Source organism: Somniosus microcephalus, chromosome 8 (assembly GCF_052327205.1).
Source record: "Somniosus microcephalus isolate GS21.2 chromosome 8, FLI_Smic_1.0, whole genome shotgun sequence".
NCBI classification, from domain to species: Eukaryota; Metazoa; Chordata; class Chondrichthyes; order Squaliformes; family Somniosidae; genus Somniosus; species Somniosus microcephalus.
In genome coordinates, this window is record NC_140994.1 from 14900268 (window position 1) to 14920743 (window position 20476).

The 20476-nt window shown below is 48.4% G+C and overlaps 1 protein-coding gene across 1 annotated transcript in view; it reads right to left on the reverse strand.

Annotated features, from left to right (window-relative positions):
* Nucleotides 1-205: 205 nt before the first annotated feature.
* The window catches only part of LOC147113331 (spondin-2-like), a 34480-nt gene continuing 14209 nt past the window's right edge, over nucleotides 206-20476 (reverse strand). Inside the window, exons 2-4 of the mRNA XM_085994268.1 lie at nucleotides 19405-19918; nucleotides 8297-8713; nucleotides 206-422 (exon numbers count right to left, since the gene is read on the reverse strand). Coding sequence (XP_085850394.1) covers nucleotides 244-422; nucleotides 8297-8713; nucleotides 19405-19918 — 1110 coding nt within the window. The 3' untranslated portion in view covers nucleotides 206-243. The remainder of the gene's footprint in view (nucleotides 423-8296; nucleotides 8714-19404; nucleotides 19919-20476) is intronic.

Consider the following 20476-nt stretch of genomic DNA (forward strand, 5'->3'; position numbering starts at 1 on the left):
AGTGGCTCTTGTCTGCTCCGTATCGGTGACCAGAACTGGGCGCAGTTCTCAATCCGCTCTTGCTGAGCAAAGCTATGCCATGAGAGTACAAACTCGTAAACTATCTCTCCAATGTGTCCACTGCCTGTCTCTCTGATATTATCCTTTCCATGTGTACCCCAGCTCCACACTTCCCAGTTAACCGACATCACACTGTACACACAAGTGCTTTATAAACCATTTTATTCTTTTTAACTTTTGTAGTTAATCGTAACCAGTAGGGGTTCTGGTGGCTTCTGCAGATTGGGATGCTTCCTGTCCGTCCCTTTCAGACGCGGTGTTTGAGGTCAGGTTAATGGAGAAGTGGTCAGTGGAAGCATTTCGAAGTGCTGGTGGGCTCTCAATGGGTTGGTTTCCAGCCTCTGAGTCCCCCTGGCTTCCATCTGCAGGTGAGTGAGAGAAAGTTAAATAGAATCGATTATCAAGTGAGCTGGGATAACCTTAAATAAATAAGCGGCACTCAGGTGCTGGTTTATAAGGCTTACATAGGATATACGACACAGAAACAGGCCATTCAGCCCAACCAGTCCATGCCGGCGTTTATGCTCCACTCGAGCCTCCTCCTGTCTTTCCTCATCTAACTCTATCAGCATAATCCGCTATTCCCTTCTCCCTCATATGCTCATCTAGCTTCCCCTTAAATACACCTATATTATTCGCTTCAACCACTCCCTGTGGTAACGAGTTCCACATTCTCACCACTCTCTGGGTAAAGAAGTTTCTTCTGAATTCCCTACTTTATTTCATCTTGACTATCTTATATTGATGGCCTCTAGTTTTGCTCTTCACTACAAATGGAAACATTCTCTCTGTGTCTACTCCATCAAAACCTTTCATAATTTTAAAGACCTCTATCAGGTCATTCCTCAGCCTTCTCTTTTCTATTATTGCCTGTTCCTCTGATGGTTTCCATGGCAAAACTACTGTCTAATGTGGAAGTGGCCCATACAGCTGTAATGAGGGAAAAGATCACTTTCAGGTGGCTGCTTTCAATGAGATGTCTAATGGGCGGTTGAATCGATATCGCCCACAGTCAAAGTTACCCCCCTAGTGTGCTCCCTAGGTCCACCTCAGTCTGCACCAGGCGTTGTGAATAATTATAGAAATGACCAGAGAATCGAATGTTGTTAGCATTTGGCCTGTCATGCAGGATTTGCGCCATTTTGTAACCACTTTGTTGAGTCTGAGTGTCCCAGATATGCTTATTCTAAATCACTGGACACAGACAACAAGAATAACTTAAACAGGTCTTTACTAATCGAAGGTCAGGGCTGAACTGCTTAGCAAATTACTACACAGAGTTTATATACCGGTGTGGTCACCACCGGTACTACAATATACAGTAGCCAAGAGAAAGTAGTCCATCTCTTAAGGTAGTCTCTTAAGGTGGTACAGGTTACATACACCACAATTCCTCCCTTTTTAGCTTAACAGTGTACATCCCAATTTAAACATAACATGGATAACATATATACAACTTTATGCAAAACTGTTCAAAGATTCAGTCTCTGAGGAGGCCTCCTGATCCGAGTTGGATAACGCCTTTCAGGGGTCTCTGATTCTCGTTGCTGGGGTGACTCATCTAGTTGATCTCTTATGGATTGGACATCATCAGGTACATTGGCGTCTGAGGTAGATGCTTCAGGTTCACTAACTTCTTCCACTGGTGTCTCTGTCGCAGTCATGGGTTCGACCCTTGTTCTCGATTCTACAAGTTGGTCAGCATGACGTCGTATTACGTTTTCACCAATATCCACCGTGTACATCAGGGGTCCTTGTCTGGCACGAATTGTTCCAGATTGCCATTTCTCATTCTTATAGTCCCAGGCTAACACTGGTTGTCCTATTTTGAAACGCCGAGTGGTCTTGTTATTTATATGCTGGAACTGTTTGTTTTCGACTTCCCTCCGCACATTTGGTTTTAACAAGTCCAACCTGGACCGCAACCTCCTGTTATAGAACATCATGGCAGGGCTTTGATTTGTCACTGCATGAGTGGCGTTTCGATATGCCATTAGGAAATTGCCCACCTTGTGTTGTAGTGGAATCTGGTCTTCGCTCATGGCCTTTATCGCCTTTTTGAACGTTTGTACAAATCTCTCGGCCAACCCATTTGTAGCCGGATGATATGGGGCAGAGGTATAATGTTTCACCCCATTCTTCTTCATGAATTTCTGGAATTCTTCTGACACGAACTGCGGTCCGTTGTCTGAACATATTTGTTCTGGCAATCCATTTCTTGCGAATATCGTTCTTAGAACTGCGATCATCTTTTCCGAGGTAGTGGTCGCCATCTTAATCACTTCTGGCCATTTAGAATGTGCGTCTACCGCAATTAAAAACATGGAGTCCATGAATGGACCTGCGAAGTCAATATGTACACGTTGCCATGGGGTTGAAGGCCATTCCCATGGATGCAGCGGTGCAATTGGAGGTGCATTTTGAACTTTTTGGCACCCTGAGCAGCTTTTAGTCAGATCCTCTATTTGTTGGTCGATACCTGACCACCACACATGAGCCCTAGCAAGGCTTTTCATCTTGACTCCCCCCAGATGACCTTCATGCAGTTCCTTTAGAACTCTCTCCCTTAATTTAGGAGGAATAATCACCCTTGTTCCATACATCAATGTTCCTTGACAGACGGACAGCTGTTCTCGTCTGGCTGAGAATGCCGGTAACAGTGGTTCACCATGAGCTGGCCATCCCTTCACTGTCAATTCGTAGACCCGAGACAGTGTTGGGTCCTGGTTTCTCTCTCAATACTTGCATTGGTGACTGGTAAACATTCGATGATGGTCGAGTGAAATAACTCAACAGGGTCAACTGTCGGTGCTTCTTCCGCTGTAGGTAGTGGCAGGCGCGACAGCCCATCAGCATTACCATGTTGCTTTGTACCTTTGAATTCGATCTGATATTGATGTGCCCCTAGGAAAAGGGACCATCTCTGGAGCCTCTGCGCTGTCATCACCGAAACACCCTTCTTAGGGTTAAAAATGGAAACCAACGGCTGGTGGTCTGTCAGCAGCGTAAACTTTTGCCCTTGCAGGTAATGATTAAATTTTTTTACTCCCCACACAAGGCTGAGAGCCTCCCTATCTATCTGAGCATAGTTGCGCTCAGCGGAGGTCAATGATCTGGATGCGAACGCGACTGGTCTTTCCAAGCCATTTGGCAACTTATGTGAGAGCACTGCCCCAATACCATATGGAGAAGCATCACAAGCTAAACGAATAGGCAGTGTTGGGTTAAAGTGAGCCAACACTTCCTTAGAGGTGATCAATGCCTTGCCTTTGTGAAAGGCCCGCTTACAGTCCTCGCTCCACTTCCATGGCACTCCCTTCTGCAAAAGAGCGTTCAGCGGGTGTAGCACCGTGGATAAATTTGGCAGAAACTTATGGTAATAGTTAATCAACCCTAGGAACGACCTCAACTGGGATACATTTTCCGGAGCGGGAGCCTTCACAACAGCTTTGATCTTGTCAGGTGACTTGTGAAGCCCCTCCTGGTCAATGACGTGACCACAGTATGAGATTTGCTTCTGAAAGAACTCACATTTCTGGTGATTAACTCGAAGTCCATATTCTTTCAATCTGGTGAGCACCTGTTCCAAATTTGCAAGGTGTTCCTCATCATCATCTCCTGTAATCAGAATGTCGTCCAGGTAGCATTGTGTGCCTGGAATTCCTTGTAATACCTGCTCCATGGCCCTTTGCCAAATCGCTGGAGCCGATGCCACTCCAAAAACCAGTCTATTATACCGATATAAGCCCTTATGCGTGTTGATCGTGAGATACTGGCGTGACGCTTCATCAACTTCCATCTGTAAGTACGCCTGCGCCAGGTCTATCTTGGTGAAGTGTTTCCCGCCAGACAACGAAGCGAAGATATCCTCAATCCGTGGAAGCGGATATTGCACCGTGTGAAGCACCGGATTAACAGTGATCTTGAAATCGTCACAGATGCGAACCTTCCCCGGTTCCCCCGGCTTGTTACTCGATGAACGCTTCATGACAGGAACAATGGGCGTGGCCCATTCACTCCAGTCCACCTTTGACAGTACTCCGGAACGTTCTAGTCCTTCCAGCTCAGCTTCCACAGCAGGTCGTATCGCATAAGGTACTGGTCTAGCTTTGAAAAATTTCGGGTTTGCATGTTCTTCAACCTTGATGTTTGCCGTAATTCCTTTCAGTGTTCCCAGTCCCTGCTGGAACACCTCTTTAGCATCGTCCAATATTCTGGACAGTCGTTTAGGTTTGACATCGTCCTTTTTACCGGAATCTACAGTTAGTGCTTTTAAGGAATGCCAGTCCATATTTATTCTCCTGATCCATTCCCGTCCCAGTAGTGGTGGACCTCCCTCAGGTAACACATATAAGTCCATTCCTCAGCTTTCTTTACCCTTGTGGACCACCTTTACCTTTATCTTTCCAATGGGGTATACTCTTTGCCCCGTGTATGTTTTCAATACAATCTCCGTATCCCTTAGGGGAATGTGTGGAAATAACCTTTTGTAATCTTGCTTATTCATGACCGTCAATGCCGATCCAGTGTCCAATTCCATCTTCACTTGGACTCCTGCTATCTGAAGTGTGACCCAGATAGTTTGGTGGTCTGCTGTGTTACCCACATTATGTATTCTTAGACAACCCAGTTCCTTACTGCTGGAGTCTGAATCCGTCTTCTGTTCATCCGAACTGTTCTCTGTCACCTTGTGTACCTTTTTGCACTTTTCCTGCGGTGACTTTTTGTTGCTGATCTTCTTTCCTGACCGGCATACTTTAGCTATGTGACCTAGCCTGCCACATTTTCTGCATTCCTGATTTTTGAACCAGCACTGGTTCTGATTGTGTGTTGTCCTTCCGCAACGATAACACTTTACTGCACCCAATGCCATTCGATTGGTGCTGAGTTCCGATGACCTTAGCTGCATTTCCGCGGTGCCTCTTGCTGCGGCCTCGTGCGATGCTGCAATGGTGACAGCTTTATCAAGCGTAAGGTCCTTTTCCTCTAGCAGTCGCTTTTGAGTTCCTTCTTTTAGTAATCCACACACGAATTTATCTCTCAGAGCGTCTGCTAGTCCTGTACCAAACTGACAATACTTTGATAGCTTGCGCAGTTCAATTAAGAATTCAGCGTTGCTTTCCTCTTTCAGCTGCGTTCTTCTGTAAAATTTAAATCATTCCGCTATCAGCAGCGGCGTGGGGTTTAAATGTTCTTATAGGATAGTAACAATATTCGCGAAAGTCTGATCCGCCGGTTTATCTGGTGTTACAAGGTGCCTCAATAACCCGTACGTCTTCGCACCCATTGAGTTTAATAAGGTTATTGCTTTCTTATCATCTGGTACCTCATTTGCTGTACAATAAACTCCAATGCGTTCTACATACGTGGCCCAATCTTCAACATCGCTATCAAAAGCAGTGATGTTACCATGTTTAGGCATCCTTGAGAGTTTCTTTAAATATTTTATTTTCCCAAAATGGCGGCTTCCCGCGCTTGTCTTCTTCCCCCGCCTACTAAAATGGCGGCTTCCCGCGCTTGGCGGCTTTTCCCGTGCTTGTCTTCTTCCCCCGCCGACTACAATGGCGGCTTCCCGCGCTGGTCTTCTTCCCCCGCTGGCTACAATGGCGATGACCGCGCTGTTGCCGTTCTCGCCTCCCAGCGGTTCTTAATTTCCCCGACGCTGCTTTTGTTCCCCCGTGGTTCTCGTGGGCATTAACGCTTCCCTTGTTGCTGCGCCTCTCAGCCCCGATTGCAGCCCGGCCCTTTACACTGGCTGCGGTCGAGTTCTCCGCGGTTCTCGTGGCATTAACGCTGCCCTTGTCGCTGCGCCCCTCAGCCCCGATTGCAGCCCGGCCCTTTTCACCGGCTGCGGTCGAGTTCTCCGCCCTTTTTTCTCCGGTTTCCCTCCCCTTCTCCACTGACAACGCGGCCGACTTTCTGCCCGTGTCGCTAGATCGGCTTACCCACCACCGTGGTAGAAGGATGATCACTGCCTGTCGCTGATGGAGGACTTCGTGGTCAGTAATTTCAACCCGGGTTCTCAATGCCTCCCGTGCGATGCGGTGCTCAGCAGGATGATGAGGGTGAATGCCTCTTCTCGATGCCCGTTCTGAGGACGAAGCTGCCTTGGATGCAAAACTGCCGCAGTGTAAGATTGGACTCGTCGCCACTGTTGAGTCTGAGTGTCCCAGATATACTTATTCTAAATCACTGGACACAGACAACAAGAATAACTTAAACAGGTCTTTACTAATCGAAGGTCAGGGCTGAACTGCTTAGCAAATTACTACACAGAGTTTATATACCGGTGTGGTCACCACCGGTACTACAATATACAGTAGCCAAGAGAAAGTAGTCCATCTCTTAAGGTAGTCTCTTAAGATGGTACAGGTTACATACACCACACACTTAAAATGGACATAGACCTGTTGACAAAATTCGGCCCCGGCCATTGCGACGAGATTTGTGAGAGTTCGGAACCATTAAGAACTGTATTTCACCAGTGTACAAAAAATATTTCAGCTCTTTTCAGATGCTGATAGATCCACTGTGTATTTCCACAAATTTTAGTGTCTTAATTAAGATTTACAGTTTTTTCTTTTCATTTTTAATATTTTTATTTTTTGATTGTCTTTGCTTATCAAGCTAAAATATTACTATTCAGTTCCCAGGTCCTAAAGTCAACAATCGTCTACATCAGCGGTTACTGTAGTAAAAAGGGGAATATTTATTGAAAACCCTACTATGTTTCCCCTGATAGCTTAATAGTAGAATACATTGTCCAGTATGGAACCCAGCCCTGAAGACCAGAGTCTTCCTGCTTCAATCTCAGTCCGAGATGAGGGAGACAACCCCTGCTAGGGTGCGCTAACGATTGGCTTCAGACTCCCATGGTTCCCACTCCCCATTGTTATTAAGTGACCCCTGTTGGAAGTGCAATTGTATATACAGGAAACTCTCGATTTACCGGCACCTAAATAACCGGAAATCTCTGTTAACCGGCAAAATTCAGGAGTAGATTCAGGTAAGTTTTACTTCATATTAGTGGCTGTTCCTGGATCTGTGGCTGTGTAATCGGGGTTCCTGCACCTGTTGCTAAGCAACAGGGACGCCTGGATCTTGTGGCTTGGGGTTCCTGCACCTGTTGCTATGCAACAGGGATGCCTGGATCTTGTGGCCGGGGTTCCTGCACCTGTTGCTATGCAACAGGGAAGCCTGGATCTGTGGCCGTGTACGGGGCTCTCGTACCTTTTACTATATCTCTCTGTAATCCGGACTTTTTGATAAACCGGCACCACGCCGGTCCCGTCGGTGCCGGATAAAAAAGAGTTTCCTGTATCGGGTGAGGACAAATCAGGCTTGGCTGACGCCTCAAGTCAAGTAGCTTGATTTCACTAAATAACAACAGAAAATGCTGGAAAAACTCAGCAGGCCAGGCAACATCCGTGGAGAGAAAATAGAGTCGACGTTTCGGGTCTAACCCTTTTGAAAAAGGGTTAGACCCGAAACGTCGACTCTATTTTCTCTCCACGGATGTTGCTTGGCCTGCTGAGTTTTTCCAGCATTTTCTGTTGTTATTTCGGATTTCCAGCATCTGCAGTATTTTGCTATCGTACTCGAGCTTGATTTCACTCACTGGCAAGGCTCGTGCATGAAGAATGGCTACTCGGGAAAGGTTGACGACATCTGCAATTGGGTAAGGTAGTGGAAGCAAAACTCTGGAGTCATGTAAGAGGCAGTTAGGTACTGTGATGGGAGAATGGTAAGTCTCTATATGTCAGCTGTGGCTCAGTGGTAACCCTGTCAGAAGGTTGTGGGTTCAAGTCCCGCTCCAGAGACTTGAGTTCGAAAACTAGACTGACACTCTAGTGCAGTACTGAGGGAGTGCTGCACTGTCAGAGGTGCTGGCTTTCAGATAAGACATTAAACTGAGGCCCCGTCTGTCCTCTCAGATGGACGTAAATGGCAGGGGGGTTTTTCCCCCGGAGTCCTGGCCAATATTGATCCCCTCAACTGACATCAATAAAACAGATGATCTGGTTATTATCACATTGCTGTTTCTGGGACCTTGCTGTGTGCAAATTGGCTGCTATGTTTCCTACATTATAACAGTGAGGTTGGCTAACTCCTCACAGGCTAGGGATTGAATCAGTGACCTTATGGCCCGCACTGTTTCCATATTCACTGTGCTCTAGTGATTTAACAGGAACAAGAAGATCCATCACTCCAGAAAGGAAGGGCGGAAGTAACCTACTTGTTAATATCAGAAGCTCGTTGCTTTCTTGAACTCTTGTTGCGTCATGATAACCTAGTGCTGTGATATTCTCAGGTTCCTCTCCTGTTTCGTTGTGAAGTGACTGGGGCTCTTCCAATGAATCAGAGTCCATGCTTTCATTCAGGTTTGCCTCAAAGTGCATCATTGCAGTTACTTCTGCCGGGTCTGAAATGGTGACGTTGCTGTCTGCCACTGGAGTCGGACAAGGCGATTCCTCGCACTCTTCCTGGATGAGCAGGGTTGGGCAGGTCTCCCCATCGTTGGCTGGATGCTGCACGACAAACCGTGTCCTCTCTCGGGTGCCAACCCCACAGCTGTGGCTGCAGAGACCCCAGGAAGACCAGTCGGAGACTTCGCAGTCCAGGGGTGTGCTGGTGAAATCCTTTCCCTGTGACTCTGAAGGATAGCAAACAAAAAAAAACGCGTTACTGCTACGTTACAATGTCATTGCATTCAATCGTTACTGCTCAGTGCATGGCTGTGCATTTCGACTTCACTTCCCAATGAGGTACTAATTCATTGCCAGTGAATGCTAAAATGTTACTTTGACACCACAAATTACCACTTAAAAGAAAGAAAGACCAAGGCCTAGAAATTCAGTGGGCTGCGCCACCCGTTAGCGCCCAAAGAGGGCACTTAGTGGGTTTAACGCCACTGGCCACGCCTCCCGCTAAATTTAGCAGGACGCTGATGGCGGCGCTAGCCGTTAACGCTGTGCCGCTACCGATGACGTCATCGGTGTGCGCAGCGCCCTGCTACCGCCCCGCTCATGAAATTTGGTAGCGCCCCCTGCTTTAACGCCGGTTGCAATTTGCGACCGGTTCAGGGGGGCCTACCTGCGGCGGTAGAGGCGCGGAGGTGTGGGGTGGCCATTTCTTTTTGCTGGCCGCTTGCCAGCACCTCTTCGCGCCGCTGTCCCCGGCCTTCTGAGCCCCCGCCGCCCCACCCCCCGCGTTGTGCCGGCTGTGTCCCAAGAGCCCGGCACTTCTCCTCGGTGCCGGGCTCTTTTGCCGGCACTCGTAATCGCCAATCGCGCTGCAGCAGGCCCCTCCCCTTTAAGAAGGGAAGGCCTGCAGTACCGCAGCACGCTGCGATTTTCAGTTGCAGCACCCCGAGAGGGATGCGGGGCGCCTTGAGTAGCGCTGCGCTTCCGTCTGGGGCGCTGAAACTGAATTTCCGGCGGGCGTTTGCGACTCCTTCCAGGGCGGTACTTCTGGAGCCCTGGCGAGACTGGCACCACTGAATTTCTAGGCCCTAGTTCCTAATCCACATGGCATGGTGTTGTCCAATACATTAGCCACTCGCCACGTGTGGCTAATTGGGAATCCAGATGTGGCTAATTGGATTTCCGATTAGTAAATAAAAAATCAGTAATAGACGCCGTTACTGTTGGGCATTTGATCTCAATACTCATTTGTATGGTGTGTGCATGTGAACATTAACCTTTTTGTGCATTTACTGCACGAAGCTAAAACAGTGTTGCCGCCGCCACACCTGTGTTTTCTATTGGACACACAGGTTGCACCTTGGTTTACTGCTAATATATAAAATTTACTCTGTAGAAGAAACTGAACATTGGCAGTGCTGTTATGGACCCTGGTTTCTGCTGCTGTAGAAGTGTTGTATCCTAATATCAGTAGGTGTATTATTGTACACATGTGTGCGGTACTAGAATAATGCAATTAATTATTATATTTATTTAGCGTACGTAGAATCATTATATAATGAATATATGAGGATCACAGCTCTGTATCAAATAGCCTATTACATTTTTTATAGATACACACACACACACACACATACAATCATGTTGTACCCCAATAACTGGAAGTTTACATTGGATTATACTAGCTGATCTCCCGTGGTGTTGCTCGTGGGTAGTCTGAGGTGTGGAGCATGTTTGTCGTCTTTATCTATTGGCTTGTTCCTTTAATGCCATGGGAAGGTGGTCTGAATTAGGGCTTGAGGTCAATTGGAGGTGAATCATTTTTGTTGTTGTTGGAAGTTTTTCTAGAGTGGCAACTGCTTGGTTTCTCCCCGTGTCATTTCAACAACCTCCCTCCGCCCGCCCACCCCCCGCAGTAAAAGTGAGAAGGTGGGATCAGGGAGCTTGGGATCTGGAGCGAGGGTTAGGGAGGGAATATCAATATTAATTAATGTAAGAAGTCACACAACACCAGGTTATAGTCCAACAGCTTTATTTGAAGTCACAAGCTTTTGGAGCGCTGCTCCTTCATCAGGTGAAGTGGAGAGATGCATAAAGACACAACTTATATAGTCAGAGAATAATGTCAGATGTTTACAGGTAATCTTTCTAACTGCCATTTATCATACCTCGGCAGAGAGATAATCACAGCAATCAAAGGTGTGAATGGTGTCCAAACAGGTCAGTCAGGAAAACATTACATCAAAGAACAATGAGGTGGGGTCACAAGGGGTCAAATGTTGCAGATGCTGGGGTCTGTGTGAAAAACAAAAAAACAGACAAAAAACATTTTTTTTGCTGGAGGTGTGATAAATGGCAGTTAGAAAGATTACCTGTAAACATCTGACATTATTCTCTGACTATATAAGCTGTGTCTTTATGCATCTCTCCACTTCACCTGATGAAGGAGCAGTGCTCTGAAAGCTTGTGACTTCAAATAAAGCTATTGGACTATAACCTGGTGTTGTGTGACTTCTTACATTTGTCCACCCCAGTCCAACTCCGGCATCTCCACACCAATATTAATTAGACAGATACATATTTGATCCTTGTTGGAATCGTTGTTGACTCAGGGCAGTGGAGTGCCAAAGCACGTTGGCGTAGCAACTTATTGCGCCATGGGATAGGCGGGCATATGTTCACAGCTACGACTTCCCAAAAGGGTCAAGTGCACAATCTCTGATATATCAAGGGGGCATCGCCTAAAAAATAGAGCCAGGCCTTTCAGGAGTGAAGTTAGGAAACACTTCTACACGCAAAGGGTGGTAGAAGTTTGGAACTGTTGTAAATGTCCTATGTTCCTAAATCTGAGATTGATAGATTTTTGTTGACCAAAGGTATTAAGGGATTACGGGGCAAAGGCGGGTATATGGAGTTGGGTCACAGATCAGCCATGATCTCATTGAATGGCGGAACAGGCTGGAGGGGCTGAATGGCCTCCTCCTCTTCCTGTGTCGGGACTGAGGGGTGAGCCGAAGGGAGGTGATAAATAGAGACGAGCGACTTCTACATAGAGAGTCATTTCAATTCACCGCTCCATTCCCACTCAGACCTCACCGTCCGCGGCCTCTTGCATTGTTCCACGGAAGCTCACCGTAAGCTCGAGGAACAGCACCTCATCTTCCGATTAGGCACTTTACAGCCTTCCGGACTCAATATCGAGTTCAACAATTTCAGATCATAACCTCGGCCCCTATTATATTTTCATATTTTTTATCCACACTTTTGGTTTGTGCCTTTTCCCTTTCTCTCTCTCCCACATGGCAGCTGTCTCTCACTCTGCCAGCGCATTTCACACTTCATCTAGAGCCATTGTTTGTTTCTTTACCTGTCCTATTACCATCTCGTCTCACCTTGAATATCTCTTAATGTCTCTTCTTTCATCCCCTCCCCCATTTCCCAGCCCCCAAACTGCCTTTTAATCTGTTTCATTTCCTGCTTTTTTTTCTCAGTTCTGAAGAAATGTTTCGACCTGAAACGTTGGCCCCGATTTTCTGCCGGGCGTTGGGCGGGTTTTCAGGCGGGCGGGGGCTGAAAATCGCAGAAATAGGGGGTCGTGACCCCCCCGCCCGATTCCCCGCCCCGCCCGACTTTCAGACCGCTGTTTCTCTCCGACCCGAATCAGTCCCGCCCGCCGCAGGTGGGACTGGCCGTCGGGACCCTAATCAGCAATTATTGGCATGTTTAATGCCATTTTAAGGGGCCCTTGCTATTTTCAAGGGTTTCCCATGCTAAACACGCCTGCGGGGAACCCCGCTGATGAAACCTGGCGTGAAGCATCCCGGCTTGCTTGCTCTCAGCTGCAGGTCATTCGGGAAAGCTGAGATTTAATCGGAGAGCATTTGTATGTTGAAGGACCTTGTTGTTGCAGGCTTGGGGCTACTTGTTCAAGGCTTACGCACAGCTGTGGAAGGTTGGAGCCTCACACACTTCTCCAATGTGATCTCCTGGGAAGCCCCTCTCGCCACCCTCACTCGGCGCTTCCTCAGCGGAGGCATCTACGAGAAGCATGGGAGGCCTTTTTTTCCTTTCCTTCTTGCCATTAAAGGATCTCCAGCAGCAGAGGCGGCAACAGCAGAACCAGGAACAGCAGGGTGAGCACCAGGAGCGCCAGGCTGCTGCTCACTCACCTGAAGCTGCACAGGCCAAAAGGGGCCAGCGCTTGGAAGTGGCTTGAGAGCACCTTGCTGCGCATTAGGGGGCCATGGGGACCCGTATCTGCACTGGCAGTCCTACTCAGAAGGACTTCCATGAAGGTCTGGTTTCTCTGTTCAATAGATGGCCATCGCTCCTCAAGAGATGTCATTCTATTATGAGCACTCACCATGTTTTCCGTACCCTGGTGACTTATCTCCTCCATGGAGGTTGCCAACCTTTCCATGGTGATGCGTTCATGTGCCAATGACTCCACAAAGGCTCTGCTCATGGTCGCTATGGACTCCTCCATTCGCTCCACACTCGCAGCGACCCGAGAGACAAAACCTGCCAGAGACTCCTGCATCTGTGCATGGAGATCCATCACCTCTTCTCTTGCGGATGGACCCAGAGGCAGAGGGTCAACATGCAGCTGAGCTGAGCTGGCAGAGTCCTGCGCCCTCCGACGAGGACTCTCCACTGCTGTCCCTGTCTCCAGAATCTGCTGAGGCTCACTTGTGAGCTGTGAAACACCAGGTGACAACACTACTCTATGTCCCGAAGGTCCCCCCGAGGTGTGAGTGTCTGCGCTGGTGCTGGGTGCGCTTACTTCTGCTGACGCTGTGCCCGCAGAGGTTGGAGCTTCCTCTGAGGAGTCCAGCTGCACAGCCTCTTCCTCCTCCACAGTGGGGATGGGGGCTCTGGATGGTCCTGTGGGGGAGTAGAGGAAGGAGATAGAGATGTGATGCCAAGGTTACATGCACATTGGAGTTGGCAGATGTTCATAAGTCCAAATGATGTAGCTTCAGATTCATAACAGCGACTCATGCTATGTCAGTGAGAGAGATGGCAAACTATTCTGTCACCAGCTTGTGGGACTGCCCCTGTCTCTCCTTCCCCAACTTCCGCAGCCACACCAGCCCCGACAATTTCCAGCACTCCTTCCTCCCAGGGGGTCAGGTGGGCTACTGAGGGTGGGCCTCCTCCAGTCCTGGCTCGCTCTCTATTGTTGTGAGCTCTCTTTTCCTGTGAGCTCTCTTTTCCTGCAATGAGAGAGACAAGTGAAGTTTGAGTGAGAAGGAAGGAGTGAGTGTAGAGATTGCATAGCATAGATACTTAGAGGGAGACAAAGATGGTGTGAGGCTGCAAGACCAAGGGCCCTCCCTGTGTGTTGTCAGCTGTGTTCAAAGCATCAGAGTGAGAGGGAGTGAGAGGGCTGCATGGTGCAATAGTTATGTGAATGTGAGCATAGAGAGAGAGGGAATGGGTAAGGGTGCATGGATGTGACTGTGAAGTGGGATGTGGAGGAAGAGAGTGCTAAAGCTGAGTGCTGGTGGGGAAAGGCAATGGGGATCAGGCTGAGGGTGTTGGAAACTTCATTCTTACTTTTCCTGTACGGTGAAGGTCATGGAATCATTTCCAACACTGTATCCAGGTTCTTCTGGTGACTCCCAGCGAGTTGACATCTGCTGACACCTGCATCCATGCAGCCTTGGCCTCAGTGGGAGGCCTCTTCCTGCCTGACCTAGGGAAGAGGACCTCCCTGTGGGCCCTAACCCCATCCAATAATGCCTGCAGTGAAGCCTCGTCGAATTTGGAGGCAGCTCGGGGTCTGGCACTGGCCACAGCTGCTGCAGGCTCCTCTGCCATCCTGTATGGTTCGTTTGGAAGCCAACAGAGGAAGCAATACTTGCTGTGGACCTTGAAAGCACCAGGAATGATGACATCATACTGTGGGGCTTTCTGACTGGAAATGGACAATTAGCAAGGCTGTCCACACGCTGGAACTTAATTGGCCACTTGAGGGAAAATTGCGTGCAGCTGGCTGACCCATTTTTTTTCGGGTCGGAACCCGACATTCGGGGAACCCGAAAATTTCCCGCACGATCCAGAAAATCGGGCCCGTTGACTCTATTTCTCTCTCCATGGGTGTTGCCTGGCCTGCTGAGTTTTTCCAGCGTCTTCTGTTGTTATTTCTACTTAGAGAGTGTGGCTGGGCCGTGCACTCTGCCCTGCTTCCGCATGCCTTTTACTTACTGGTACAGGGTAGCATTGGCAAAGATCTGAAATCAAATCACTTGCCCATGCCCTTTCTCGCAAGATGCTCGGGGTGGGTGGGGGGGGGGCCTAATATAAATCAAACAATAAGGGCTGAGAAAAGAAGTCAGTCGGTTCTCCTGGAGGTTGTTACTGGAGGTGGATTAATTGCCTGCTGAGGTTGTTCGCTGATAACCTTGTGTTAATGTATTGGTTTATGCAGGTTGTCCGATAATCCCTGGCTTTAGACAGCCCACCATTAGTGATGCAGTACAAATACTCGTACAGCAGAAAGCATGTAAAGCTGCCCAACGTCAATGAAGAGATAACAGTTGTCAGAGAAAGAAAAAGCTTGTTTTTTGTGAGTGAATTTTTGGACTCATCAGTTTTCAAATGCTGAGATTGGAATCACGGTTACAGGATTTTGCACTCGGTGTGAAATGGGCCCAGGTCGGGTATTAGGGTGGCCAACCCACCAGGATCGTTGTGGAATTTCCAGGAATTGAAGATTAATCTTCTGTGAAGACTAATCTCCAAGACAGTGCTGTCAGCAACCATGTGGAGGAAAAGTATTTTCACTTTGTTTGAACACTTTTGTCCATTATTTATAAAAAATATTGGAGATGGGGGGGAGAACAGGCTGTTTGACTGACCGTCGAGAATCATCCAATCATGTAAGGAAGAGTCTGCTCGCTATCCAATCGGCATGGGGAGGCGGAGCGCTCCGAGGAGGGACGTGTCAGATGGCCAATAGTTGGGTGGGATGGGACGGTTGGAGGTGGGAGGTCATGTGATGTGATGCACCAGCAAGATAAGTGGCGAGGGATCGCGAAGGGTGGGGGGTCCCAGGGAGGCGGTGGCCCAGGTTATTTTTGCGGGCCCCGGAGGACCACTCCTGCCCCACCGGGGCCCAAAAAAAGAATTTGACACTTGCCTTTGGCGGGGCTGCTTCTCCTCCATAGCCCCTTTGAAACTGGTCGCAGCCCAGACTGCGCAGGCTCCCGCCAGTTCATAGCTAACATGGCAATCGGGTCCTATTTACATCATAGGACCCTGGGCTCCATATTAAAAGGAGCCTATCGCCTGAATCAGGTTGGCGCTTTGGACACCCAGACTTAGGCCCTTTTTAAAATGGAGACTGGTGTTAATGGGGGCGGTAAGGCTACCGACCCCAAATTGAACCCGTTAACCCCAGGCGAAGGCAGCCAAATTCAACCCCGGAGTCTCTTGACAAAGTGCTAGACGGACGACTCTTTCTGTCACCCCCGTTTTCCGATAGAAATGAAGGAGTGACTTTTTAAACCCATAGTCCTCCTGCCGCAGAGCTTCACTTGGTGAGAGTCCACATCAGGAACCCGGGTCATGTCTTCCTCGATCTTCAGCAGAAGACGCAGTCCCGGATTCCCATGCGAGCTCCTTGGCTCTTGGAGCTCTGCACCAAGAATGTCGAAGATGACAATCCAGGCTGAGGGGGGGAAAAAAAAAACCACGTGTTACCGCCAGCACTGGAAGTCAATAAATCTCTGGTTTCTTTTAGCTCTAGAAAGTAACAGTGGGAGTTGCTGAGGAATTTCTTTTGGCACCAGCCGATCTTCTGTGTTCAGAGCTGCAGGTTTAGAATTCAGTACAACGTCAGCGCTATGTACGTTGGAATGCACAGGACTGGAAAATAAAACCCAGTGCAGTCTATCTGTCTGGATCCCCCATCACTTTCCTTCATTCTACAATCTTCAAGCTTTTAAAAATCCAAGCTTGGTATCACCAGCTCGCCGATTTACCTTGTCTTCCCTTTTACTCTTTGGAGCCCTAGTGGAGTCCTGCGCTATGGGCCTCTGCCCTTCACTTTGGTCACTCGATAAGAAAGGGAGATGTGGAAGATTTCCCCCTTATTCTACGTTTGCTGCCAGAGCGTAACAAGCGTGCACAGACTAAGTTTATGTTTTGCCACAGGGAAAAATTGACGAGCGAGGATTCATTGAGGAGGCAACGTGTGTAGGGTCCGGTAGCATAGAGGTTCTGTTACTGGACTGGTAATCCAGTTAGGCCTGGACTAATGATCCGGAGACATGGGGGGGGGGGGGGCGGTGATTTTCTCAACGGGAAGCTTTTGGAGGCGGGACTCCCACTTGTCGGGTTTCAGTCCCGCCGCCATACCCGCCTCCTCGGGGCTCAGACAATCGCCCCCATGAGTTCAAATCCCACCACGGCAGCTGGGGAATCTAAATTCAGTTAATTAAATAAATCTGGAATAAAAATAAGCTAGTATCAGTAATGGTGTAACTACTGGATTATTGTAAAAACCTATCTGGTTCACTAATGTCTTTTAGGGAAGGAAATCTGCTGTCCTTTCCCGGTCTGGCCTATATGTGACTCCAGACCCACAGCAATGTGGTTGACTCTTAAATGGCCTACCAAACTGCAACAACACACCACACGAACTGCAGCAGTTCAAGAAGGTGGCGCACCTTCTCTCAGGTAGTTAGGGCAGCTAGGCCTTGCCAGCGACGTCCACATCCTGTGAATGAATTTTAAAAAAGGATGGTGCATTTACATCTTAAGAGGAACAAGAAGAGGGGAAAGTTCCTGGCTGTACTGAGCATCAGCAGTAAAAGAACAAAAAAAGGAGAGGCGATAGCAAAATACTGCAGATGCTGGAAATCCGAAATAACAACAGAAAATGCTGGAAAAACTCAGCAGGCCAGGCAACATCCGTGGAGAGAAAATAGAGTCAACGTTTCGGGTGAACTCTTTGTCAAGACTAAAGAGGCACAGGGAATGAAATAGATTAAGAGGCCAGGCTGGGAGAGAACAAAAGAGAAGAGACATTAAGAGGTATTCAAAAGGAGAGAACTTGAATTTCCATAGCACCTTTCATGACCTCAGGATGTCCCAAAGCGCTTTACAACCAATTAAGTACTTTTGAAGTGGAGTCACTGTTGTAATGTAGGAAACATGGCAGCCAATTTGCGCACAGCAAACAGCAGTGTGTTAATGACTAGTTAATCTGTTTTCAGTGATGTTGGTTGAGGGATAGATATTGGCCAGGAGAATTTCCCTGCTCTTTTTCGAAAGATCCATGGGATCTTTTACATCCACCTGAGAGGGCCTCAGTTTAACATCTCATCTGAAACATAGAAACATAGAAAAATAGGAGCAGGAGTAGGCCATTCGGCCCTTCGAGCCTGCTCCGCCATTCAGTATGATCATGGCTGATCCTCTATCTCAATACCATATTCCCGCTCTCTCCCCACACCCCTGATGCCTTTTGTGTCTAGAAATCTATCTACCTCCTTCTTAAATATATGTGAAAGATGGCACCTCCGACAGTGCAGTGCTCCCTCAGTACTACAGTGGGAGTGTCAGCCTAGACTTTGTTCTCAAGTCTCTGGAGTGGGAGATAATGGGGGAAAAAACAAGGATTAATTCCACGATCTCACGCTTCCAGCATAGAAGTCACTTTCGAAAGGAGCGTGAGTCGGAGATGGGGCTGTAACATTGTAGTGGCTCTCTGTTGGGAGCATGGGGTCACCAAATTAGGTCCTATGGCCTCCAACGCTCAAATGGGTAATCTTATGAATTGGCACTCCCGGTGCAAAGCTTACTGGATGTAAAATTGTAGGGATCCTGTGCCCGAATTCCCGATATATGAACCCAGCAGATGAAGCCCTGCACCAGGAGTGTGAGTGCCTGAAGCTACCTCTCAAAAGGTAAATAATTGCAATGTTTTCTGAGGCTATTCGTGGAACCAAACATTCTTTTAGTTTTTGGCCACATTCCTCTCACAATGACCGGGAAATTCCGCGGAGCCGCTCCCGCTCCCGCTCCGCCGGCGTTACTTCACCAGAAGCGCAGCGAAAACCCGGCAAAGTAATGGCCGGCGAAGCTCCGAGGAATTTCCTGGCCGACTATCACGAATCGAGGAAATTGGAGGCCACCCGAGGCTTAGAGGGTCAAATTATAAAGACAGGTTGCATAAACGTGCCTCGTGCTCTCTTAAGTATAGAAGATTGAGGGCGGATCTGATCGAGGTGTTTCGAATGATGAAGGGATTCGATAGGGTAGAGACAGAGAAACTATTTCCCCTGGTGGGGAAATCAAGAACGAGGGGACATATTCTTAAAATTAGAGTCAGGCCGTTCAGGAGCAAAATCAGGAAGCACTTTTTCACACAAAGGGTTGTAGAAATCTGGAATTCGCCCCCACCAGCTATTAAGGGTTATGGAACCAAGGTGGGTAAATGGAGTTAAGATGCAGATCAGCCGCGATCTAATTGAATGGTGAAACAGGCTCGAGGGGCTGAATGGCCTCCTCCTGTTCCTATAAAACAAAATACTATTCATATGTATAATGTCTATTGTTTGCATTTTTGGCTATCTGTTTCTGCATTATCCGTGCTGGTGTTTGGCACTGTTTCATACCCATTGTAAGAGTGTTTTTGCACATTTCTTGCTGCTACTTTACTACTACCGCCGCACCGCCCCCCACCCCAAAGGCTATGGATGCTGGGGGACAATTGGAGCTTTCAAGACTGAGATCAATAGATTTAAGTTAGGTAAGGACATCAAGGGATACGGAGCAAAAGCAGGTAAATGAAGTTGAGGTGCAGATCAACCATTCTCTAATTGAATGGCGGAGCAGTCTCGAGGGGCTGAATGGCCTCCTCCTGCTCCTATCCCGGTGAATGCGTGGTCCAGCTCAGGTTATGACTTACTCTTCCGATTCAGGCTGTACCCACTTCCAGGCTTCTTTTCCAGCGGCTTTTCAAGCACGTCGTTGAAAACGTCGTCGGCTTTGAGCAGTTCGGATTCCGTTTTCGTCTCGTTCTCGGCCAGCGTCCGGTTGACCTGTGGCAGTTCTGTCAGGTTTTGCCTTCTTCCGTGGCTTGGTGGAGTTTGCTGGGGCCCCTGGCCCGGTGCCTCACTGGGCGAGACTGCGGAGAGCAGCTCGAACTCTGAACGGCCCAGTCTGGGCAACGCTTCCAGGCGCGGATAGAAGAAGGAATTGGCCGGGTGGGACGGATGCTTGGCAGTTATTTGGAATACTGCCTCCTGAGGGTCGGTGGCAAAGTTTGGAGATGAAAATGTAAATCCGCTATCTGTCCCGGCGTCCCAAGGGAATAGATCCAATGTGTAGGATTCCTTCCACTTGTTATTCTCGCACAGGTTTATCCTGTTAGCACCAAGAAACCAATCTGGACTGGGAATTATACGCACCAGGAATGACACCTGAACAGCAAAGTGAAAACCCAGTTAGTTCCTCAGTCGTTGTGTAACTTCAAAACTAGAAAGAAAAAAGTCTGACTCACAAGGGTCAGGAGCTGGAGAATCCCAACCTTTGTAACTTTATGACAAAAGTTCCGGGGGTGAAATTCGACCCTGGGCCGCAGCGCAGAACAGGTGGCAGCGAATCGGCAGTGAGGAAAGCAAAATTGGCCGGAGCCTAAAAGGGGCTGCCGAGTCGCAGTCGTCTATATTGCCCCGCTGCCCAAGACGGTTTTTCAACCCCGGCCCCCTCTATTTTCTTCCCTCCTGCCCTGAAGGCACTGAGCCATCGGAGGCCATTTTTACCTAACCCCGGCTGGCGGGATTAGATTGGGTCAGCTGCCCGTTTTACTCCGCGCCCGGTGACGTAAGAAAACTACTAGGCACTTGGTCTAAGCGTTAAACAAAGCTTTAATCAACTGTTTTACAACATGGAGGTCTAGTTGTGTCCTTCATTAGTTCCTGTTAAGAATGTCCTGCGCAAGCTGGGCCCATGCCCGAGTATTTATACTCTCCCTGGAC